This window comes from Halichoerus grypus, chromosome 3 (assembly GCF_964656455.1).
Source record: "Halichoerus grypus chromosome 3, mHalGry1.hap1.1, whole genome shotgun sequence".
NCBI classification, from domain to species: Eukaryota; Metazoa; Chordata; class Mammalia; order Carnivora; family Phocidae; genus Halichoerus; species Halichoerus grypus.
In genome coordinates, this window is record NC_135714.1 from 4,761,794 (window position 1) to 4,786,382 (window position 24,589).

The 24,589-nt window shown below is 58.4% G+C and overlaps 1 protein-coding gene across 2 annotated transcripts in view; it reads left to right on the forward strand.

The window, feature by feature from the left end:
* Positions 1 to 24,589, forward strand: part of PPP2R2C (protein phosphatase 2 regulatory subunit Bgamma) — a 132,092-nt gene that overhangs the window by 98,685 nt on the left and 8,818 nt on the right. For both annotated transcript variants that reach the window (XM_036104661.2, XM_036104663.2), the window contains exons 6-8: positions 6,809 to 6,973; positions 17,166 to 17,335; positions 22,594 to 22,685. In XM_036104661.2, coding sequence (XP_035960554.1) covers positions 6,809 to 6,973; positions 17,166 to 17,335; positions 22,594 to 22,685 — 427 coding nt within the window. The remainder of the gene's footprint in view (positions 1 to 6,808; positions 6,974 to 17,165; positions 17,336 to 22,593; positions 22,686 to 24,589) is intronic.

A 24,589-nucleotide genomic window follows, 5' to 3' on the forward strand; every position in this document is an offset into this window, starting at 1 on the left:
TCACTGAACGCCCCCCACCCACGCTCTTAGCAGCTCCCTTGCAGGGCTGCCAGCCAGTCCAGTGTGCCCCGGCAGCCTTGCCCGTGGGGTTGCATATCGTGTGGAGACATACTCCCTCCCGAACAGGGGGGTGCAGGGAGGAGCACCGGCTGGGAGTTAGGAAGCCAGGATCTATCCTTGCTCTGCGGTGCCCCACATGTGGCCCTGGGCATGTCACTGGGCGGCCCTGGCCTCCCTCTCCTCCTTTGTGGGCGTGGAGGGTGAGTGGTCCTTCCCGCAGGGGTGCGAGGTGCCTGGCCTGCGGGTGCAGGGTCAGGGGCTGCCCTCAACAGCTCTCTGAAGGTCTGAATGTGTCTCCAACCTCAGTTGCTGCGTCTTTTAGAGTCATTTGTCGTGGTGCGGCCCCTAAAGCCTGGCGTTAGTTAATATTTGTACTTCTCTGATGTTTATGGGATGGTTTCCATACCCCTTTTTCCCTTGAGCTCCTTCCCGAACAAACCAGTGATGTTTGTTCATTTTGTGTGCCTGACTGATGTCAACGGCGGGAGGGAGATTTGGCCGTGGATGAGTGATGGCCCCTTGCACCCGTGCCCACCCCCCATTCACATAGGGGAGACGAGGCTCGGAGGTGAAGCTCAGAGGAACGAGGGCCACTGGAGGTGCAGTGACCTTCTCCCCAACATTTCAGGGGCCCTCCGAGTGGGGCGTCATGGTGTTGCAGCCCGGGGACCGACGTGACCCTGGTTGGCTTCCAGCCATCAGGCCTTGCCTTTGGCAGCAGGCGGTGAAGGAGTTTCTATAAAAATCTCTGCAAACCTGATGACGCTGCAGAAGGCCCGCCTGGAGTACATTGCAGTGTCCTTGACAGCAAGAGCCGCAGACTTTGCTCTGGGTGGGGACAAACGCCTGTTTCTGAGCTTTGCTGACTCCCCCAGGCAAGGGCTGGAGCTCACAGGGCACTACCGGGCTCCAGAGGACATCCTCCTGCTGCGGGAGGAGCCAGGCCTGTGGGGCTGTGTCACACACGGGTCCTGCATGGGGTCAAGAAGGGAGGTTACTGTTACAAAAGCAAGACTGCAGTCCTTCTTCTCGGCCCGCGGCCAGCAAAGTACGGCCCTGGGGGCCAAAGACACCTGTTCAGGCTTTAAGGGTGCTCAGCCACTGCCGTTCACTCCCATGCTGGCTGAACCCGCTTTACAATAGAGCAGCAGAACTGAGTAGTTGAGGTGAGACCCTACGGCCTGCTAAGCCCAAGATGCTCTCTCTGGCCTTTTACACACCTCTGCCTACCCTGGGTCTAGAGCAATACACGGGGTTCACACTAGGGCCCTGAAGGACAAGGGATTCATTGTATGATGTAGGGCAGCAGCCAAAAGCTGCAAGGAGCCAGAGACCTCCCCCTAGACCCCAGCGCTTCAGGGGGCTGCACCCCTCCCGGCCTGAAGTTTGCACTTCTCACCCCTGCTCTGCTTTGCCCCCATCACAGGGGTGTATTGCCAACTCTGGAAACCAACTTAGTCGGTCCCGGCTGGGCCCCCTTGGCCAGGTCCCGAGAGGGCGGCTCCTCCTTGCTGAGCCTCCAGGCCCTCAGCCGTGGGATGGGGTACGCATCACTCGGGTGCAGAGGTTTGAACGAGGCACAGCTGGGGAGCAGTGGGCCCACGGCCAGCCCACGAGGCATAGCCGGTGCTGGGCTGGAGTTAGGCGTAGAGACAGGAACAGGACTTTGCCCGCACTCAGAGGAGCGAAGCCGACAGGTCAGCCTGTATTCGCCGCCCGGAAAGCTGAGCGCTAGCCGGTCTGTGAGCAGAATGCAGTGGGGACCTAAGGAGGGCGCTGTGGGGAATGCGACCTTCCTGAGAATCCCGCAGAAACCCATGCCCAGCGTGCCTCCCGGTTTCTGCAGCGCTCTCCAGCATTTGCGTGGCGCTGCAATGCTCCCTGTGCACAGCAGGGTGATGGCTCTTTTCATGGCCCTAGTCAGTGACAGTCCCCCCTCAAGGACCGCCTCCCTGCCCCCCTGGCCTGGCGTCTCCCTGAGCCTGCGCTTTGCCTCCGCTCTAAGGGCTTCCTCCCCTTGAGATGGGTGGGACACTCCCCGTGCTCCCCCCGGCCCGGGTCCCAGGGGCCCCCGACGGGCTGGTGGGTTCACCGACTTCAGCAGCTGTTCTGCAAAGCACCTGCCATGTGCTGGGCGCTGCTCCAGACATCAAAGGTGCGGCAGCGGCGCAGGCGGACAGGTCCCTGCCCTCATTGCAGAGGTGGGCAGCCAACCAGTAAGCACTACGGTATTAGTGGACGGCCAGGCCACTGCTGCCCAGCTCCCAGAAGCAAGCCAGTGTCTGAGTTTCCCGCGGATGCCGGAACAAATGTCCGCAAACTGGGTGGCTTGCAACAGAAATCCGCACCAGTTCTGGGGGCCAGAAGTTTGCAGTTAATGCTGGCAGGGCTGTGCTCCCTCTGGAGGCTCCCGGGGATGGCCGCCTCTTAAGATCCTTCATTATATTTACAAGGACTCTTTTTCTCAATGCGCCACATTCACAGTTTCGGGGCTTAGGTTGTGGACATGTACTGGGGGCCACCATTCAACCTGCTGCTCTGGAGAAAGCCCTTGTGCTCATCGAGGGGCGTGGCACCGAGCGAGTTCACCTTCTCTCCTCCTCCTCCTCCCTGCGTGACCTGCTCCTGCCTTCACCTTCGTGGTTGTCAAACTTAGTTGCCAGGATGTGACCAAAGGTTAAAAGAAAGCTCATCAGACAGGGGGAGAACAATTAGATGGAAAACAGCACATGAATAATTCATGCGGCTTTGCAGGGGGGAGGGGGGCTTGTAGATGAGTCTAATTACACTCGTTCCCCAGGGAGGCCAGTTTGCCTTGAACCTCATAAAGCTCCACCGTGTACAAGTGGGATTTATGCAGCTGACCATGAAACGGGGGAGAGGCCACCCGGGGGTCAAGTCTCCAAACGAAAGTGTGCTCCAGGATCATGCCCAAACCCTCATTTTGCAAATGGGGGATACTGAGGCTTGAGGAACGGGAATGACATTTGCACGTGGCACTGAGCGTTCCAGAGAGAGCGGACACCACATGCTCAGCCTAGGGCCCCCAGCACAGGTCCTGCCAAAGTCAGAGCCACCACGTACGGTCACGGGTGGACCAAATGTCTCCCGGTCCACGTGCACAAGGCCGCATGGGTGTGAGTCTAGGAGGCGTGTTTGCAGCATATGTGTGGAGTGCAATTATCACACTATGGAGTCTTCTTCTGAACCTGCCTCCCTTGTGAGCAGTCTGCCTTCAGGCCCGGCTTTATGATGTGATGAAGGGAATTGGACAGGGACAGGCCCTCTCTGTACCCACCTGCACCCACGAGGAGCCAGGTAGCAGGTGCAGGGCTGGGCCTGTAGTGAGCTGAGCAGGAGGTCTTGGAGAGGCCGCCCTGGGAAGAGGCTGGGTGGCCGTGCCCTGAAGGATCCTGTCTGTCCCGCGGGGCGCGGGCATGGCTCTGGACCCTGGGATTCAGAGGTGGAGACTGCCTGCCCCGCCTCAGGGAGCCCTTGCCCTGCAGGGGCCCCAGCACATTGGCCGTGACTGTGGATGTGTCTTCCTCCACTGGGGTCCCGTGGAAATGTTTCCCATCCATCTTTCCCCAGCACCCCCCGTATCCAGAGTCCTTTGTTTGAAACAGCAAGAGATTTCCTGAGTGATGCTTGAGCTGTAAGAACTGTGGTCCTGGGCTGTCAGCGGGACCCAGTATGGGAGGCTCTCTGTCCCGAGCCCACACACAGGACCCTCGGTCCACGTGCCTTGCCCTCGGTCCACGTGCCTCGCCCTCGGCCCCTCTGTGTCGCCAGTTCGGGCCTGCTCGCTGCAGAGGGCTGCAGACGTCACTGACCCCCGTGGACTTCTAAAAGCCGTCATGCCTCACACGTATTTCTAATGAGTGTTGTCATGAGGCTGTCAGGAGTGGTTAAGCATGACGGGGCCGCAGGAAGCATGCACTCTGGACTCGAGCAAAGAGGCCACATCCATTCGTTTGGCCTTGGGCCCCTCATGGGTCTGGGAGCAGCATGTGGGGGCCGGGGGAGGAAGCTTCTGAGCCCCCACCCCCACTGCGCTCCCTTCCTGAACACCAGTGTGCACAGCTTCCCAGTCTTCCCATCTTGGTGAACAGATTTTCATGAGCATCAAACTCCGTCTCCACGGGCCAGACGCTGAGTAAATGTGGGCGGCCGGTGACTGAGCTCCTGCCCGAGACTCATGACAAACGACGGACATAAATAGAACAACAGTCGTGGTCGGGTGTGTACGAGTTTTGGTCTTGGAGGCAGAGTGATTGGAGCTCAGACGTCACACCTCTGATCCTTCTCCGTTGAGCTGCGTTCTAGAACATCCCGATGTGGGAAAGTGAAGAGGTGTTGGATGCTGAGTGGGTCGGGAGGGTAGGTCATGGGCAGAAACAGATGACTGGAAGGTCTGAGGCTTGAAACGGCCCAGGGGGATCTCGTAGGAGGCCACCTGAGGCATGGGTCCCACAGCAGAGGGGAAGGCGTCATGGCCCACCACGTGCTGGCTCTCAAAGCTTCAGCCTGGGAATGATGCCTGGCGCCTGTCACTTCTGCCCTCCATTATTCGGGAAAAGCAGTAAGGGCACGGCTGCCCTGAATTCCGTGGGGCCCATGGGCAGGTCCCCCCACCTCTCCCCGGAGTGGTTGGCAAGACGTTTCCACCTTATCCCACAGAGTCCTGCTCCCCTAGAAGTCGTAGCCCGATGAAACACGGTGTAAACACGTGTCCCCTAATATGTGACACACCGGGTCTCCAAGCCGACCTGTGTTTCTTGAGGCCTGGGCACTTCCGTGTCCCCCAAGCTTCCTTGGACTTTTGTGGCTTGAGTTCTGCGGAGAGGATTTAGTTCCCCTGGTGCAGAGCATCAAACCGGGTGCTGTGCTCACGTGCGTGACGTTTCATAAACGGCCGCACGTTTTCCCCTGACACCGATTTAAGTTGGGGGAGAAATTGAAGCGGTTCCCAAGCAGGCCTCTGTAGGCGCTTAGCCCCTGAAGGATGGGGATGGAATTAGCAGCACAGAAGTCTTGGTTTTTTCTCTCTTACTGTTCAGTCTCATTTTTCAAGATTTAATCTCTGCTTCTTATCGTCCCAGAAAACCGCAGTTTCCTGGGAAACCAGCTCAGGCTCCTTCTTCCTCCTCTCTCTATTTTTATGTGATTCTAAGTTTCTGGTTAAGGAGGTGCTTCCAGAAGCAATATTTGAGCATGAGCACGCAGACCCTCCTCGGTGCCCCTGGTCACTCAGATTCAACATTTTTTTGTGACGTTTTATAAACTCTCCTGTTTACGAAAGTCACAAAATGCCTCTTTATTGAGGCGGTGGTGGGAGGGGGAGGGAGGGCTGATGGCAGGTGAGTCTCAGAGTTTCAATCAGTATTTTCCAGATAACAAAAAGCAGTAATGTCCCTGATATTCACTGAGCTCTGCGATGTGTCAAGCAGCGAACAAGGGCCTTGGCCTTTCCTAGTTTTCACGACAAGACTGTGTTAGAACTGTTGGCCCATTTTACAGTTGAGGAAACAGAGGCATGAAGAGCTAGGGAACTCCCCCTCGATTGCACGGGCAAGAGGTGATAGAGATGGGATTCGAAGCCCAGACTTTGACTCCAGGACCCACACACAGATGCAGAGGGAGGAGGGGGTATTTCAGCCAGAGGGGTAGGTTGGGCAGAGCCTCACGCAGGGCCAGGGAGACCAGAGACCAGGGTGTCACTGTCAGAGAGGAAAGTGCCTTTAGGGCCCAGCGACTAGTTGGATCCGAAGCTGGAGAGGTAGAGAGGGGCTATGCCAGGCTTTGAATGCTACACCAAGGGGTTCGGATTTGCTGCTTTAGGCTACAAGCAATGGAATGGAACGCAGACTTACTACTTGCTGCTGAGCCATCCTGGACAAGTTACTTACCCTCTCTGGGCTCTAGAGTATCTGTCAGGGATACTTTCTTTGCAAGCAACAGAATTCTTGATCCTAAACAGAAAATGGATTTGTTGGCTCCCACATTTAATTGTCTAAGGCTCATGGCTTCCATCCTGATTCAGGATTCAAAAGGCATTGCCGGGTCTCTCCCTCCAGTCTGCCCCACCTGCAGGCTCCGGGTTTCCCTTGTCCCAGCAGCATGTACACACCCCTCCTCTGCACACCACCCAGCCCAGCAGAGAGGTCAGAGCTGCCCCCAGCATGCCCCGCGTCTCAAGCCTGGAGTCCCTCTGCTGGCACTTCGGAGGCCACGTGCCCCTCGCTCATGGTGATTGTGAGTGAGTGGAAGGCACAGATGAGAGCGGAGAACCCAGAAAGGCAGAGAACCTTTTCCCCAAAGGAGAATCTTGATGCTGTGGACAGAAGGGGAGTGGGTGCTGGGGTGGGGCTCCCTGCACACTCAGCTCCGGGCACAACTCACGGAGTGACTGAAATTGTTCACCAAGAGTCCAGCACATACTAGGCACTCAAACGCTCCTTGCCTTCTGCTTGGCACCTGGTGTGGGGGGTGGAGGGGAGGCTGGGCAGCTGGTAGATGCTGGCTGGGGAGAGGGCATAGGTTGGAGGGGGGAGGCTGCAGGGACAGTGGACGGCACCCAGACGGGGCAACCAGCGGGCGGCTGGACATGCCGGTCTGCAGCTCAGAGACCGTCTGGGGCTTTGTCCAGGGGTCTCGGGGATGGAGATGCAGCTCAGATGCAGGGTCAGTGGGAAGGCAGAGCAGCGAGGGTGCCCTCCGTTCTCTGCCCTTTCCTTGACGGGGCCAGACATCGTGGACATCAAGCCGGCCAATATGGAGGACCTCACGGAGGTGATCACGGCGTCGGAGTTTCACCCCCACCATTGCAACCTCTTTGTCTACAGCAGTAGCAAGGGCTCCCTGCGTCTCTGCGACATGCGTGCAGCCGCGCTGTGTGACAAGCACTCCAAACGTAAGTGTCCACGCCAGCTGGGACCCGGTGCAGAGTGGGGGCGGCAGGGCAGCGCCCGTCCCAGTGCTGGTGCCCTGGGGCGGGTGGGAGTGGTGCAGGCGTGTGCTTTCCTGGCTGGGGCAGGAGAAGCTGGTCTGGCCACCCACTGCCCCCCGAGTCCCCAGACAGATACTGCCCAGCGTCCAGGGACCAGACAGCTAAAACAAGGGTCAGGGAGCCAGAAGCTAAGGAGGGACCATACTCAGTAGTCACCTCCTCCAGGAAGCCTTCCCTGACCCCCACATTGGTTCAAGCCCCTTCTCTGTGCCCTTCTCTCAGACTGGCCACACCCTGAAGAACTTTCTATAGGTTGGGGTGTCTCCCCCAGCAGCCTGTGAACTCCACGAGGTCACTTCCTCCTGCTGGAACTCGCCAAAGGGCCAGCCGGGGAGGGGGATGCCTGAACAAGGTCCAGGGAACACAATAAGACAATCCCCGTGACCACACAACAGCTCCCACTCACTGGATGTGCTGAGCCAGTCACCCAGACAGCTCTCACCCACATCATCTCATCCTCACACGAGCTCTGACGGAGTCCTGAATGGAACCGAGGCTCCAGGGACGGGTCCAAGGTCACCCAAAGTGACAAGTGGCGAGGCAGGACTTGAACCCAGGACTCTGAGATGCCCCGGTTGGGGCTCTCACCTCCAGGCCGGGCTGCTTGGTGTGCTGGGTTCCCCAGAGGCCCTCGAAGGCAGAGGATCAGGGGGTCAGGCCGTGGTGTCCTCCCTGGGTGACCTTGCAGTGGCAAGAGGGCGGGGACTTCTCTGTATCTACCCCAGTACCTATGACAGTGTCTGGAAATAAGCACTTGCTGAGTGAGTGAATGAATGAATGACCAGTGGGCCCCTGGAGGCGGTTTTATTGAAGTCTGTTGGGAGGGACGGGGTCACTCTCTTCCCCTAGGGGGCCTGGTTTTCCTGGGCAGCCCAAGAGGGTGGCTGTCAGCTGGCTCGCAGGGACTTGGGCTCAGGACCCTCTGCGGCTGCCAACCCCTCCCCACTCCTTGGCCAAGTCCGGTCCCCCTACGTCTCCCCACACTGCTCTTCTCCAGGCAAGCCCACGCTCCGCAGTCCCTCTCCGGGGCTTCCTCGCCGGCTTCCTCACAGGGAACCACGTCCCTTTTCTGGGTTTGCACGTGCTCCAGCAGCTGTCGCCTGTCCCTGAGCCCAGACCTCTCCAGCGGGAACGCCTTTGTCTCCAGCACTGAGCCCTCCTCCTCCTGAGGGCTGAGTGGCCAGCACTGAGGGTGGCGAGAGCAGATCTCCCTCTGAGCAGAGCCGGGCCCCCACCTCCAGACACTTCCTGCCATGGTGGGTGCGGACAGACAATGAACTCGTCACTGGGTCATGTGATGTCAGGAGGTGGTGACAGATAGGAACAACAGCCACCAAGGAGCGGGGCGCAGGGAGGGTCCTCTCCCTGGAGAAGTTACAGTGGAACAGACACCCCAGGCGCCGTTGAGCCATGCAGTCTCTGGGGGGAAGAATGTTCTAGAAGGGGGACACTGCAGGCTCTGAGATGGGACCTGAGATGCAGTGACCAAAGGGAAGGGTGCTGGGAGCTGAGTTCAGAGAGACACACAAGGCAAGTAAGTGACTTAGGACGCCCGTAGGTCAGGGGAAGGATCCGGTTTTATTCTAAGTGAGGTGAGAAACCAGCAGGGGGCTGAGGGCAGGGCATGATGTCACGAGACAGGTGTTTGGAAAGAAGAGACTGCAGAGGGGTCAACGTAAGCAGGGGTGGGAGGAGGCCCTGCCAGGGTTCTCGCTGAGAAGAAACGGTGCAGCCTGGGTAGGATGGCCAAGCTGGGGAGACAGGCCCCATTCCGGGTGTTCTTTGAAGGCTGAGCTGGCAGCCTTTGGCAAGTGGGGTGTGGACCGTGATGACTCTGTCTGAGGTTTGGTTTGCGCGGCGGGTGAAGGTGGGGTCCTGTCCTGGGAGCGGGGCAGCCAGGAGCAGAGGTGGGACCAGCAGGCCGGTGTTGGACACGGTACGTGTGCGATGGTGTTGGGATCCAGGGAGGGCTGTCAAGAAGGCCGCCGGATGCCTGGAGTCAGGGGTGGGGTCCTGGCTGAGGATAAAGCATGGGGTTGTCGTCAGTGTTTGGATGGACAGGGACCCCAGGTGTGCGTGTGGACGGCGCCCAGCCCCCTAAGAGCAGCCCGGGGCTGTATCGAGGTCCCAGGGCTGCCCAGACAGAGGACCACAGACTTAGTGGCTTAACACGACACCGATATTTTTTCTTTTACAGTTTTGCCGTTCGGAAGTCTGACATGGGTCTTACCCGACAAAAATCAAGGTGTCGACAGGGCTGGTTCCTTCTGGAGGCTGTAGGGGGGAATCCATGCCTCCCCCCTTCTCCAGCCTCTGGGGGCGCCTGCCGTGCCTGGCTCCCGCCCCTCCCTCCATCTGCACAGCCCGCCCTGGCCGTGGGCTTTCTCATGCTGCATCACGCTCACTCAGCCTCTCCTGCCTCCGCTTTCCCTTCTAAGGACCCTGGGGATCCCATTGGGCCCACCTGGATAATTTAGCTGATCGGCAATCTTAGTTTCCCCTTTGCCATGGAACATAACATATTCCCAGGTGCTGCGGATTCGGGTACAGACAGCTCTGGGGGCCATTATTCTGTGGCTCAGGCCACAGGTGGCCTGGAGATTTGTCCGTGTGCAGCTCTGGGTCAGACTGGCACAGAACGAGGCTGGGGAAGAGTCTGGGCTCCACTCCTGGACCCAGTCTGAGCCCATGCGAGCCCCATGGGAAGGAAGTAGGATGAGACTTCATGGCCCAGCCTTTTTTATATAAAGGGGCCAAATTCAGAAACACTCTAGACGTCCAGCAGAGCAAATGACAAGTGAATGACGATGCCCTCTGTATACGGCAGTGTTGTTCAGTCATTTAGAATGTTGACTTAGAAGATTTTTAATGACACGAGGAAATGATTATGTTAAAATATCCGGTGGGGGTAAGAAAGCAAGGCAATGACTATTTTCCAAAAAAAAAAAAAAAAATGGAAACAGAAAACAGGGGAAAGAAATATGCCAAGAACTAGTCCCTGAGCGGTGGGCTCTGGAAAGTGATACCGTGTTCTTCTCTACATCTGTCTGTGTGTTTGCATTTTAGCTCGGATTTCAACTCAGAATCAGGAAACAGGTGTGTGTGTGCAGGAAGGCTGGTGGTATCGGGGGAAGAGAGAGACAGCCTCGTGCACCCCACGCTGTTTGAATGACGCTTCTCGGCGGGCTGGGGGTGGAAGTCAGTCCTTCTTGGCTTTTGTCATCCGGTTCCCTAGGAGTCTGAGTGAGCGGCCACCCACAAGACCAGCCATCACTTCCCAAGTGTAGCACACACTCGAAGATTCTGGGCCGTAGCTGTCACACGCCTGGGGTGGGGGTGGGGGTGGGGTGTCTGCTGCATGTGAATCAGCCCACAAACTCCAGGGTGCAAGAACTCGAACTTCATTTTGGATGACTCAACTCCATTTGTGTTTCTCGCCTCCTCTCCCAGGGCTGCCGGGAACATAACAACTTCAGCATTGCCCAGAGATCACGCGGAGGTTCCAGAAGGCTTTTGCAGGGCCCAGGCATGAAGGGAGGGTCACTGTGGCCTCTGACTACCATGATCTCTTGCTGTGCCTGGGTGCCCCGGGGCCAGGGCTCTTGCTGAGACATTTTTGCATAAATGCAAAAATTCTGCTTTTTGCATAATCATCCATAGGTGAAATTGGAAGTTGGTCTTCAACTGTCTTTTTTTATGCTCTCTTTGCCCAGTTTTATTAGGATTCTTCTAGTCTTGGAAAACGAGCTGGGCCACTCTCTCTCTTTGCCTGGAATGGTTAGTTTAATCTCTAACTTGAAGTCTTAGTGAAACTCGTAGATCTGTTTTGATGGTTGGTTTGTACAGGTTTGCTATTGGAATAGATGGTGTATTTTAAATTTTTTCATTCTCAAACCCAGTATCCTGCACAGGAACCTCCCCTTTAATGCCCGTAAGGGGATTGTTCACAGTCTTTTTCCACCAAGTGTGCTTTGCTGCTTGTTCTCCTGCTCTCGTGTCATAGTGAGTGAGCGGATGGAGTGCCTGCTTCACCAGGATTGGATCCTGCTAGCTCGTAGCCCTCCTGAGGACTCAGGCAGGCGGCCGGCAGCCAGTTAGCGGGATGTTGGTGAGGCTGTTTCAGATCAGAACACAAATGGTTGTTGTTCAAACCGAGTTTTTAAAGAGCCCCTGAGATTAGATCTCTTCCTTTATACCTCACTTCTGCCCGTTAATCAGTGGCTGCTCCAGACTCAGTAGGGGCTGGTAGGGGCACCTGGAGATGCGTGGTCATGGCGTCATCCTCCCAACAGGTGAAACAGGGACTCTCCCTTCACTGGATGAAGAGAGTCCTGGATCACACAAGCGGATGTTTATTTCTGCCCTGGGACAGCTCAGGAAACTGAGGCACAGAGCGGTGCGGTGGCTTCCCTGGGCGCTCCGTCGGGGGGCAGAGCTGGGGTGCTCGGGCCACGCCGCTGCCCAGCCCACAGCCTCACGTCTTCCTCCGAAGCCGTGGAAATTCGAGGCTTTTGTCTGCTAGTCATTATGACAGGGTAACCATGGAAACACCCTCCGTGATGCCTCAAAATAGACAGTTATTTCTGCTTTCGACAGCACAGAGCGTGGGCTGGGCCGGGGCCCTAGAACAGGGGATCATGTCAGCCGCTGCCCCTCGTGGGACCCCTGCGATGTGCTGGCTGGGACCTGATGCCTGTTGACCACTTGCTATGGGCGGGGGGACTACTGTTCTGGGTTCATGTCCCGATAAATCCTCAGAGCCGCCCTGGGGTGGAGGCACTCTGCTCTTGATCTAGACGAGGACACCGAGCGTCCGGCTTTCCTGGGTTGCTGTCACAAGCTGCCACAGATTTCATAGAGTGAAAACACAGATGTATATTTTTACAATTCTGGAGGGCAGAGGTCTAGAAGTCAGGCGCGGCTGCTTTTCTTCCAGAGGTACCAGGGGAGTATATTTCCCTTGACCTTTCCAGCTTCTAGAGGCCCCCGTGTCCCTCAGCTCGTGGCCCTTCCTCCATCTCCAGAGTGCAGCCTCCAACCTCTGCTCCATCTCCCATCTCCTTCTTCTGCCTTTGACCTTCCTACTTCTCTCTCGTGAGGACCTTTGTGGGGACAGCGGGGCTGCCCGGAGAATCCAGGATAATCTCTGTAGCTCCACATCCTTCCCCTAATCACATCTGCAGGGTCTTTTGCCATGTGGGGTAACATATGCCACATTCAGGGGATTAGGATGTGGACGTGTTTAGGTGCCAGGATTGTTTACCACATGGGCGGCACAGAGAGGTTAAGGTGTCCTCCCAAGGTCACACAGCTAGGGGGAGCTAGGATAGAGGCTCCCTTAGTCCCACGCCTATAAACTTGTTCCCTCTCTCACTTCATCTCCACCGAGATTTATAACTTGAGAACTAAGAGCTCTCACGGGGACTGTGGGTGAGCCAGGTTCATTGGAAGGGGCCAGGTGGGGTAGATCCCCAGGACTCACTTCTGATAATGGACCTGGGATAGAAGCACCAGACCCAGCCACCCTCTGCCGGGGAGGCTCCAGATACCTGGAGGCAAAGCCAGGGTAAATGTCTCCAACAGAGGGGACAGCCAGTACAAAGGCAGGAATAAAGCAGGTAGAGGTGGGAGGTGCGGGCAGAGAGGTGTGTGCTTAGAGGACGGTCGGCAATCAGAGGACTTTACAGACCACACAGGAGCTCTGGGTTTCCTTCCAAAGGCCAGGAGCCTCAGGGGCGTTTGAGCCAGGAGTGACCCGGCCTGGCTGTGTGTTGACGGGATCCCTCTGGCTGCTGAGTGGGGAAGAATAAACTGTGGGGTGACGTTGGCAGTGGGGGCCAGCTGATGCTCAGACCCTGGTGGGCATCGTGGAGGAGGGAAGGCAGTCCTGCATCCGCACGCAAGGTCCGGCCTGCTGGCTTTGCAGGCCAGCGGAATGGAGAGGGTGGGGTGACGTCAGGCTGTGTGCCGAGAGCAGGCTCTTGCCCTTACGGAGCTGAGTACAGTCGTAGGCAAACTGACTGCCAAGTAAATGGGAGCATCGAAGCGGGGAACGTTTCTGAGGTTGTCCCCCTGCTGCAGTTGGCTCTTGATTAAGGTGGCCCGAGGAGGCTTCTCTGCACCTCAATGAATGAAAGAGCCAGTGAGTGGGAGGAGAAGGGTTAGAAGGCGGGGCTAAGGGCCCCCAGCGGGTGGGAGGAGCCTGGGAAGAGAGGGAGCAGTAGGCGGGGCTAAGGATCCCCAGCCGGTGGGAGGAGCCTGGGAAGAGAGGGAGCAGAAGGCGGGGCTAAGGGCCTCCAGCGGGTGGGAGGAGCCTGGGAAAAGAGGGAGCAGAAGGCGGGGCTAAGGATCCCCAGCGGGTGGGAGGAGCCTGGGAAGAGAGGGAGCAGAAGGCGGGGCTAAGGGCCTCCAGCGGGTGGGAGGAGCCTGGGAAGAGGGGGAGCAGAAGGCGAGGCTAACGGTCCTCAGCCGGTGGGAGGAGCCTGGGAAGAGAGGGAGCAGAGGCGGGGCTAAGGGTCCCCAGCCGGTGGGAGGAGCCTGGCTGCAGTGGGGAGAAGGGGCAGGCTGATGGGTGCCAAGACAGAGAGGTGGGGGCAGATCATGTGGGGCCAGGGCCACAGTGAGGGTTGGATTTATTTTTATTTTGTCCAGTGGGGTTCATCAAACGGTGCCGAGCAGGGGACGGTCATTAGCAGAGAATGACAATTGTCAGCTCTTCATCAGTGAGCATTCATTGTGCCCACCACCTTGTAGTGACTCCCTGTTCCACCCCACTTGGCACACCGTCTACCTTCCCGGTGGCCGAGGATTGCAGGGGGTGCCCCGTGATCCACAATCCAACTCCTTCTCCTTCTGCAGCACGGACCCCTCCCAGCTCCTCTTGGAGCTCTGCCCAGCAAGGCTAGCCTGGGCCTTCCCTGGAGCCTGAGGTGGGGCTAGCCTGGACACGGGCTCATCATTCAGTGGCTGTCCTTGTCTAATATCAGAGCAGAGGGGGGACCCGATGCCAGGGCAGCCGGGAGCAACAACCCAGTAGGACCGCATCTGTTCCTTCAGGCCCGCGTCTCCCTGTGCTCTCCGCGCAGCCCCTCCCCTGTATGTCTGTCCGCTTCTCTCCAAGGCCTCACTGGCCTGCACAGTTGTCCCTGGTTGTGTGGCTCAAGCCAGTGCAGTTCTGCCGTCTGACTCTGATCCCTCCTTTGCCCTGTCCCCGTCTGATCAACTCTGCCCTCTCCGTTTCACCCTCACCTCCCCACCCGTGATCAGAGACACCGACAGGACTGGGATGGAGCGGATGCCACCCAGAGGGACCCAGAGCAAGAGCTGTGGGCACTCAGAGGCCACTTCTAGCAGATACAGGCTTCCCTGCTGGGTCTAGAAACTTCAGTGGGATTGAATCAGGTTGGGGAAGAAATGTATCAGGAGAGGCACGGAGAAGAGGCGGTGTGGGCAGGCAGCGCCGGAGATCCGTCCACTCTGTGGCTAGGGCTGGGCTCTGAGTAAGGCTCCAGGCTGGGCAGAGATGCTTAGATGACCAGATGACCAATGACAGAGGAAGGAGTCCTGCCCCAAGAGCTCACAGTCCCGTGAAGTGGCTGCATAGCCCTGCTGATGCCATATAGGAGGGCACCCCAGGCCATGCAGGCAGTAAGGGTGAGCCTTATATTTCTTTGGAGAGCATCTGGACAAGATGCACATAGAACAGGGCATTTGAGTAGGGGTTCTGAAGGATGTATAGGAGTTGGTAGGAAAGACAACTGGGAAGGAGATTTCAGGGACAGAAAACAGAAAATATTATAAAAATAGCTACATGATTTTACTGAGCAGCTACTTGAGTCCCTCACTGAGGTGGGTGCTCCCAGTTATTCCCTCCAGAGGTCCCAACATGCTTTGTTCTCCAGGCCAGGAAGTTGGGTTCAGACAGGCTCAGGGGCTTGCCTGAACTCTGCTCTGCTCTGCTGCCTGGAACGGCAGGGCAGGGTATTGAAAGAGGCATTCATTTAAGGCGACCCTGACAGTGAGTTGTTCAGTGTGCTTACCTAGGGGCCTTGCTTGCTTCACCCTTTTCGAGGCCCTGGGGCCCTGGCGGAAAGGCCATTGGAGGATGGCTGGAGAAACAGGCCCATGAGGGCCCAGTTAGGAAAGAGCTTGTCAGCTACATGTAGGAGCCCAAATCTTGATCCTGTGGGCAGTGGGCGGGGGGGGGACGGGAATTGACGCGGAAGACGACCGTCTGCAAACTTTTGACAAAAAAATTTACAGAAATGTTTGAAAAGTAAAAAAGAACTTCTAGGTATAATTTTCTCACACCTGTCAGTATCCCTTTCCATTCGTTGTGTGTGGCCCTGGTCTTACTGTGCTGGAAAAGCCATCAGAAATGCCCCCGAACAGCCAGAGCGGAGGTGACAGAGGGCCGTTCGGTGTTTCTGTCTCCAGCTATTGATTAGAGCATCCTCTGAGCCCTTGACCTTTGTGGTGTCTTGCTCCTGGAAGCTGGCAGGAGACACAGCCCGTGGCTCCGTGACATCCAGTGCAGAGGCTCCTCTGTGGTTTTGGTCCCCACCCACCGACCTTCCCCGCACCTCCTGCCAGATGCTCTGCATGGTGCAGGGGCGAAGTGAGCTAGGCCGACCCTGGGGGTTTAGGTGGAGGCTGGCCAGAGGAAACCTCCAGGGTGGGCCTGGGGGGCAAAGTTGGGGTGCAAGAGACAGACCACATTTTAGGTCTTTATAACTCATCTTTTGTTCTGACCCCTAGTGGCAGGAACCACATCTACCTGGGACAGGAGGGAGATGGGGTGGGGTCCCAAATGGGGGGGATACAGGGCTGGGACAGAGCTGGGAAGTAGGATGAGGGAATTTGGGGTTGGGAGGGGCTGGAAGGCGGGGCACGCTTGTGAGCCTCTTGGGGCATGTGATCGGCTCTCTGCTTCCCTATTTCAGAGCTGGGGACTCGGGGCCCAGCAGGAGGGGCAGCCTCTCAGCCGGTTTCCATGGGGACAGCTAGAAAGGTTGTCAAATGTTGAAGTCCTTCCAGACTGGCTGGTAAATAGCTGCCAGCCCACCACTCCATCCTCTTCCCGGCTCCCCGGGCCCACCCCAGCCCAGCTTCTACGGAGCTAATGCTTGGTTAGCTTGGTTCGCTATGGTGATGCTTGGGTCATGTTTGGTCCCCACCCTGCACCAGGGCCACTGTGGGATCTGATTAGCCAGTGAGCGGGTTGGTGGGCAGCCTGGTGAGATGGCCAGCCACAGACTGAGCCCGGAAGAGTCGATCCTGCTGTGTGGGAGCCTCCGTGTGTCGGGGAAGGCCCGGTTCTTCGGGGCAGCAGGGAGGGGACACCGCCTGGGGAGCCGCTCACTGTGCACTCTGTCCCCAGTGGGATTGTCCGCTCGGGGCAGCAGGCTGTCACCTTCAGGAGCCACGTAAGCAACTTCCTGTGTGGAGCTCCTGGTCCGAGACAATAGGAGGTGGCTGGCAGGTGGCACATGGGACTCAAGCTCCATCTCTGGCGAGATTTGATTTTGCCACAATCCAGCAGGGCTCAGCCGTGAACGCCCAGTGCGGCATGGGCAGAGGCCCAGGGCCATAAGCAGTGCCCAGCCTCGTCCGGGACACTGCCCAGCACGTGCAAGCATCTTAGGACACCCCGTGGTCCTGGCGTTCAGCATCCCCAGTAGGCGGCAGTAGAGTACAGCGCAGCGAGTGCCGCTCTGGGTTCAAATCCTCATCCGCCACTTTCTTCTAGCTCTGCGTCTTGGGCATGGTTTTTAGCCACCGATGCCTCAGTCTTCCCAGCTATGAAATGGGAATGATAGTGGTACTGACCAGATGTTTTTATCAGGCGGTTAGACGAGGTAATGCGCAGTAGGGCTCTGCACAGAATCTGGCTGAGAGTAAATGCTCAATAAACGTTGTTCCAAAAGCAGCTTCCTCCCTCCTCGGAGGGTCCGTTCAGGTGTTTAGTTACAGGTTTGATGAAAGAATGAAGGAAGGACCATCCAGCGAGAGCCCAGGAGGGAAACAGAGTTGTCTGTTACTCTGGCCCGTGCGGGCGAGCAGCCCGGTGATGGCCGTCCGTTCTCTGTCCCCACAGTGTTCGAAGAGCCCGAGGACCCCAGTAACCGCTCCTTCTTCTCGGAGATCATCTCCTCCGTGTCGGACGTGAAGTTCAGCCGCAGCGGCCGGTACATGCTCACCCGGGATTATCTCACGGTCAAGGTCTGGGACCTGAACATGGAGGCGAGGCCCCTAGAGACCTACCAGGTAGGTGCTGCAGCCCCTCCGTGCTCCGTGGGCTGGGAGACCCCCGGCCTCCTTTCCCTGTGCCCAGAATCCCCCCGGAGGGGACGTCCCCGGCCGCAGAGGTGGCTTTCATACGCCCGTGTTGGAGGTGAAGACACTCAGGCTCAGGAAATCAGGCAGCCCGTCCCCAGCCCCCAGCTCGGCCGAGAGCAGAAGCACCTGCTCAGTCCTGCCTCGCGGGGTCAGTGGGTGCTCTCCGCTCGCTGGCCTCTGTGATCCGGGGCCCAAGGGAACAAGGATGAGCGTCAGGCTCTGCCCAGTTCGAGGGTTCAGGTGACTAAGGGTGTGACGCGGGCCCTCCTTGGAGCCGGGGTCTGCAGCCCAGGTTAAGGCAGGAGAAGAGCTGCCCTACCCCTGGGGAGCACCCTCTGGAGCGTGTGCGGGAGGCCGAGGCTGGCGGGGGGGGGGGGGGATGCTATGTTTCTAGATCCTCAGGCACGGGCCTTGGAAGCCAGGCACTGAGGCTGAAGCAGGAGACCCCTCCCTGGAACGGTATTTACTTATCAGTTTTCTGTTATGATCCACCCAGCTCTGTTAGGGGTGGAAAACAAAATTCATGAGATGTTAGAGTAAGACTCACCAGAAGCCCCGGGCAAACCCTCACAGTGTCACCAAGTATTAGGTGCCCACAGGGGGTCACGCACTTATACTTGTCACCTCTGTTCCTTACTGTCCCCACGAAGTGGGCACCATCAGCTCTACTTGGCAGGAAGGGATCCTGGGTGCCAAGAGGCCAGGACAAGTGGGACCTGCCCTCGCAGCTGGGCAGTGACGGATGCAGAGCCCTCGGGGCCCTCCAGCCCCTTCCCTGTCCTCCCTCCCTGCCGGGGCCTGGAGTAGGGGTGCCCCAGGAGGCAGGGGGGCCTCACTGGGAAGGGTGCAGAGCTGTGCGGAGAGATAGGGACCTCAGTCTGGAGGCCATACGCCCACAAGGACTTCTGATCCCTTCAGACCCTTCCCTGAGCTTCTACCTCTTCCTGGGAAGGGCTCATGGAAGGGCCGTCATGGCTCCTGGTGGCAGCCCTGTTGCTAGCCACATGTTTACCAGAGGTCCTGCCCAGTCCCCCAGTTGTCACCTAGGCCCCTCTTCACACTGCCCACCCCAGGGGGGATCAGCCCCTCCTCTGACCCTCAGGAGATGGCAGAGGCTGGAGATTGGGGCAGACATGACACAGCCCTGGCTCAGGTGCAGGAGTGACCAGCCCCTCTTACAGCCAGCCCGGGAAATGACTCTCTCTAAGCCCACGGGGCCCTCAGGCTTCCGAGGCCCTGGAGTCAGTAAAGGCCCAAAGACCCTGAAACTAGGTGCTATGTTTAATACAGGCATTTTGCAGGGAGAGGATCCATAGCCTCCAGAGATCTTCAGAGCATATGAGGACCCAATAAAGTGGAAGGAGACTGTTCTGGAGACAAGGCTGAGAGCCGGTGCTTGGCTTCTGGCCTGCTGGCCTACTGATTCTAAAATAACAATAGTTTTATAAAACCAGCACAGTAACTAATATTTTTGGCTCTTATGCTCTAGAATTGTGCTCAGCAGGGCTGTGGTTGGCTGAATTGCAGTGCTGAACGCATAGGGACTTCTCTCCCTTCAGAAGAAGTCTGGAAGGGGGCATCCAGGAACTGCGAGTGGCTCTGGGACCTCCTTGGTGTCCCAACAGCTCCTTCTGTGATCTAGTCCAACATCATTTGTATATCGGTTCCCTGCTTTCATGTGTGACACCTCATGGTGGCAAAATAGCTGCCCCACCTCCAGGAACTGTGCCTACATTCCAGGAAGGAAATAGGAGGAAATGTGAAAGTCTGTGCTGGTTGGGTCTGTTGGATGTTTTCTTGGGAGCACAGAAGCTTTCCCAGAACACTCCTCAGAAGACTTCTTACAAGTTGTTGGCCAGAATGGCTCTGTGACCAGGCTGGGGAATGAGTAGTTTTACAGCCTCTCTGAGGAAGGTAGGGGAGAGGGGTTGGGGATGGGTGTTGAGTGAGCCAACCCTCAGCATGCGCTGCCTTGAGTTGAGTCCTTGGCACACTTTCCCTCTTCTAGAGCCTCACAGCTGCCCTGGGAAGTGGGGCCAGTGTTCTGTTGATCCCATTTTGTTTGGAGAAAATGGAATTAAATGGTGTATCTGCTGGAGCAGAGCTGGCAACCCGCGCACCTGGGATTGCTTTCCCGGGAGCCCACGCTCTTCCTTGCCCTGCCTCCTGAGGGCGCTCACCCTGCAGGAGAGGGAGCGGGAGACCGGTGCGTGCCGGTGCTCGGACGAGTGCATCAGTGAGGGTGCTGAGACCGCACAGGGAGTGGAGTGCACACAGCAGTGCAGACCTGGAGGGGTTGAACGCGAGCCCCCGAGAGTTCGTCTGTGGCCAGCAGTGAAGCCAGGCACCATTTATCCCCACTCATCTGAGTCGTTACACATATTCGGCAGGTGTGTTCTGTGCCTGGCTAGACCCTGGGCTCAGGGAGAAGTAGGAGTCGCAGCCTCACCCTCCAGGGTCCTGGATGACAAGCACGCAGTGAGCCTCGGCGTGATGTGGCCTCAGGCCATGGGGCTCACTGGGCGGGGGAGGCTCCCCGAGGCGGGCACCTGTGTGAAAGAAATAGCGCCCTCCCGCATCTGTTTCCCCTTTTTCTCGGGGACTCAAGCAGGCCAGTGTCCCATCAGAGGCAGCCTGGGGCTGTAATGTCACCTGGCACGATTCCTCCTGCTGGGGTTCTGTGTCGCCTTTTCCCTGGCCGTGCTGGCTCCCATGGAGGCAGGTGCTCCCCCCTCCCCCACGGCCACGCTCACCATGGGAGGAGGGCGGGAGTCCCTGACCCAGGTTTGGGCCGTTCCCAGGTGTCCCAGAGCACTACCCTCTGCTTCCCTCCCTGCAGGTCTTGGAGATGCACAAGACCCCCACCCCGGCCTCCTCTCTTGGGTCCCGCACACAGCTCCCTGGGCCCTCCCCTTCCTGCCTCTCGGCCTCCTTCTCAGCCCATTGCAAGGCTCACCCTTCTCCTCCTAGCCTCTGGCTGGGGATGCAGGCCCATCCTCTCCCCACTGCGTGCCCTCCCCCAGACCCAGAGCCTTGCAGCACCTGGAGGGCCATGAATCAAGTCTCTAACCCCACTCATTCATTCTAAAAAGTGCATCGAGCTCCTGTGATGTACCAGGCCCTGTTCACCCCACCGGCAAACTGTGAGGAACAAGACAGATCCTGCCTTGAGGGGCGTCCGTTCCAACAGGAAAGATGGCTGGAAACCAAGCAAATAGACAAAATAATCACAGGCTGCAAAAAGTGTGACAAATAAAGTAAACCAGGGGCTGAGGCAAAGAAAGTAGGGGTGCTGGAGCCTGAGGGAGGTGAGGGCATCAGCCATCTGGGGGGAAGGTGCTCCCGGAGGAGGGAACAGTGAGTGCAAAGGTTCTGAGGCAGGCACATGGTTAGCGTGGTCAAGGAATGGTGGGGGGCTAGCTGGAGCAGCGTGAGCAGCGGGGAGAGAAGAAGAGTCTGAGGTCAGAGAGGTGATTGGGGGCAGAGCCCAGGGGGTTTGTGAGCCCTGGAGGGTCTTGAGCAGCGGTGTGACATGATCCAGCTTGGTTTCTTCGGGGTCTCCCTGGCTGCCCATGGAGAGAGACTGGGGCTGGGGGGCATGGGCAGCCACGGGAGAGCAGTCAGGAGGAGTTTGCCACGAGCTGGGAGCTGGTCTTGGAGAGGTAGCTGCACAGGACGTGGGGAGAAGCAGCTGGGCTCTGGATCACTTTGGATTCTGGACCAGCTGCATGTGGGGTGGGACCGACAAGAGGTGTGGGGAGGGATGCTGTTCTTGGTGGCCTTTGTGCCGCGAAGGCTGGGGGACGCTGGAGTGACCAGGGGCTCAGCAGTGGGCAGCCTCGATGGGCCTCTTGCCCATCCCCTTGGCGGCTAGATGGTCCCCCATGTGCTTCGTCATCAGAGCATGGAGAGGATCGCACAGGAGTGCAGGCGGGGTGGGGGTGGGGAAGGGCCGTGGAGCCCCCTTCATGGGCGGGCGGGCAGGTAGGGAAGTCACTGTGTGAGACCGGGGCGAACCTTCGCAGGGGAGGGGGTCCACACGAACACAGAAAGTCGGGGCAGGAGCCACAGTTGCCCCGACACCCCGGAGGGGACGAGACGGTTCAGCCTGGGGACCCATGGGGGCGGCCGGTGGGGCACCCCTCCTTTTAAAGATGAGTAAGAGGTTCCCAGACAGAAAAGGATGAACCCCTTTTTCTTTCCTCTCCCCTCCCCACCCCCCCGCCCTTGACCCTTGGCTTGTGGCCCGAGTCGCTGCCCAACAGGAGTTGAGCTGTATTTCTGTCTGTCCCTCCAGTTAATCAGGGTCCCAAATACCTATCGGTGCCTTGCCCCGCACTTGTCTGCTTGGGGGGGTCTCATGACCCCCTTTCTAGGTGGGAAACCTAAGGCTCACAGAGGTTAAGTGACTCTCTGGGTCGCACAGGCGTTCAGGCTTTGGGTTACCGCTGTCCCCTCCCCTTGCCCCACCCAGGGGGCAGGACCACATCCTCTGCAGGGAGCCAGCCCCCATGAGGCCCTCTGGGTGTAGAGCTTGGGGATCAGGCTGCTGGGAGGTGGACGCGGCCACAGGGGCATCGCCATCTCTCCCGTGGTATCAGGTGACTCTGGAAAAGGGTCCTGGTCTTCCACTTAGAAGCTGTGTGACTTTGGGCCAGTTACTCACCCTCTCTGAGGGTCAGTGCCTCATCCACAAAACAGGACAAGTGCCACCTACTGAGATCATGTTCGAGAGGCCCGTGTGCGTTTGCCTTCCCCTTTCCTCCATGATTTGTGCTCATGGTGACTGTTACTAACCTCAGAGGGCAGGACCCCACACCAGGCAGCCTCCTTGGGTTGATCCCACAACAGTCCATGAGGTATGTGCTCTTATCACTCGAAGGAGGAAGAAACCAAGGCTCAAAGAGGTGAAGTCGCTTGTCCAGGATCACACAGCTGGGGGAGGGGTGGAGCCAGGATTTGGTCCCTACAGTGTGGTTCCCTTTGTCACTGTGACTGTCCCCTCTCTGGCCACAGCTCAGGGGTCGGCCGTGACAGGCGGTGGGCCCTTCTCAATAAGCAGGGCTGAGTCGGGCGGGCCATCCGGACCCCCGAGGGCATAGCCCCTCACTCCTCAGGGAGACCCTTCTCGCTGCAGGGGCCAGGACCCCTCCTGCCCCAGCTCAGCCTGCGCCTTCTCTCACTAGGTCCATGATTACCTTCGGAGCAAGCTCTGTTCCCTGTATGAGAACGACTGCATTTTCGACAAGTTTGAATGTGCCTGGAACGGGAGCGACAGGTAACCCCCAGACCTGGGACCGAGGCCCCCTCGCTGGGCCGGGCCTGGGCTGCTGACCTAGCATCGTGCGAATGTGCTGTTCGTGAGCCTTGCTGAATGACGGTGTCGGAGGGGGGCCCACGGCTTCTTGCGGCGCCCAGAGCCCTCGGCCCTCCCACGCTGGGGCGGGATAGGACGCCGCTGTCCATGACTACACCTGCCTCCACCCTGAGCGCCGGTCTCCGTAGTGGAAACTGTCCGTCTGGGTCCCTAGCCGCACGGCCGCTTCCCCGGGTCGTCGGGACTGAGGGCTGAACCTCCCTGGGGCGGAGAGCTTCAGCCAGTGGCGTGCACCCTGCCCCCACCCCGCATCAGAGCTGCACCCGCCTCTTTCTGGCGGCTCCCCTAGGTCAGGCCCGCTGGGGCCATGGGGGGGGGCACATTCCCGCTCCCGCACCTCTGGGGCTGGCAGGGGTTCCCCAAGTCCAGCCACATCTCACAGCCCCACCCACCCGGGAAGTGGCCTGATGTGAGCTCCTGATTCCCCATTGCTGGCTCAGCCCAGGGCAGGTGTGGATAGGAAGGGCTACGCTGAGACCATAGGGTGGGGGTGCGGAGGAGGGCCCAGAAACCACAGGGACGGGCCGGGAGGGAGCCACCTGCACACAGGCTGGCCCCACGTGGGGCTGGGCCACCGTGTCTGGGGGTGGGGATCCCCTAGAGCTGCTGCTGACATCCTGGGGCTCCCCTGGCCCACGGGGGTCTCTGAGCAGGGCAATGCTCTCCATCAGACACCAGCACGCTGATCACAGGATTTCTGTCCAATAACACTTAGAAAACCAGGGTGGAGGCCCTGCCTTGAGACCAGGCTGACACAGAGGGTCAGAAGGGACACACAGCATTCCCTCCAGGTGCCTGCACTCAGACTGACCCCAGACACCCCCAGTGAGGACAGGGCTTCTCAAATACCCCTGAGCTGCAGACCCTGACACATTGGGGGCTCCCGAGTGAGCACCAGCAGTGGCTTTTGGGGTGGGGGGTCCATTAGAATCTCAGGAGAGAGACTTATTGCTGGCTAAAGGGGATTCCAACACTACAGGGTGGGGGTCTCCACTGGCCGTGACTGCTGCACGCCCTTCCTCCACGTCACCACCAGGGGGCACTCGTGACCAGCCCATGCCTGGCTCCCAAGAGACGAGCCACCAAGCTTGTCCTGGTTGGTGCCCAGCCTGGAGCTCAGCTCTGTTCCCAGTGCCTCTCACGCCACTTCCTGCCATGCACTTTACATGGCAGCCACCCCCATCCCTGGGGGTCCTGCCACTCCCCTTAGTGGCTCCCCTTCACAACCAGCTCTGCTCCCGTACCCTGAAATCCTGGCCGCATTGCACCTGGCTCACTCCTGCTGTCACCTCAGATTACTGACTCAACTGAAGGCTGTCTCTTCCAGGAAGCCCTCAGGGCACTCTCCATCTTGCTTCCCCCCGCCCCCCCGCCCAACCTCCTGAATCTTCCATCTATGTCTTGGCATTTATCACATTTTCTCCTTGCCTCCGCTTGCCTTCCCTGTTGGATGGGGTGCCCTTGGGGGTGTGACTGGGGCCCAGCCCATCCTGAGCTGCTCCTTCGGGGCCTCAGGAGTGTCTGGTCAGTGGCTATTAATGTTCCCGAAGGCACAGGGGTGGGCCACCTCCTTCCACTTCATCCTGAACACCTCCTCCAGGAAGCTCTCCTTGATCTGTTCTGCCTGGGACAAAGAGATTTGTGTCAACCAGGCATCTTCCAGTTGCAGAAAGTCAGACAAGCCTAAGCTTGTTCTGGGCGGGTACAGGGAAGGCTGCCCCAGGGCTCAGGTGTTCCCTGGGGCCGTCGCTTTCTCTGTTCCCATCTCTGCGCCTCCCTGCTTCTCCTTACACACTAGCCTCATC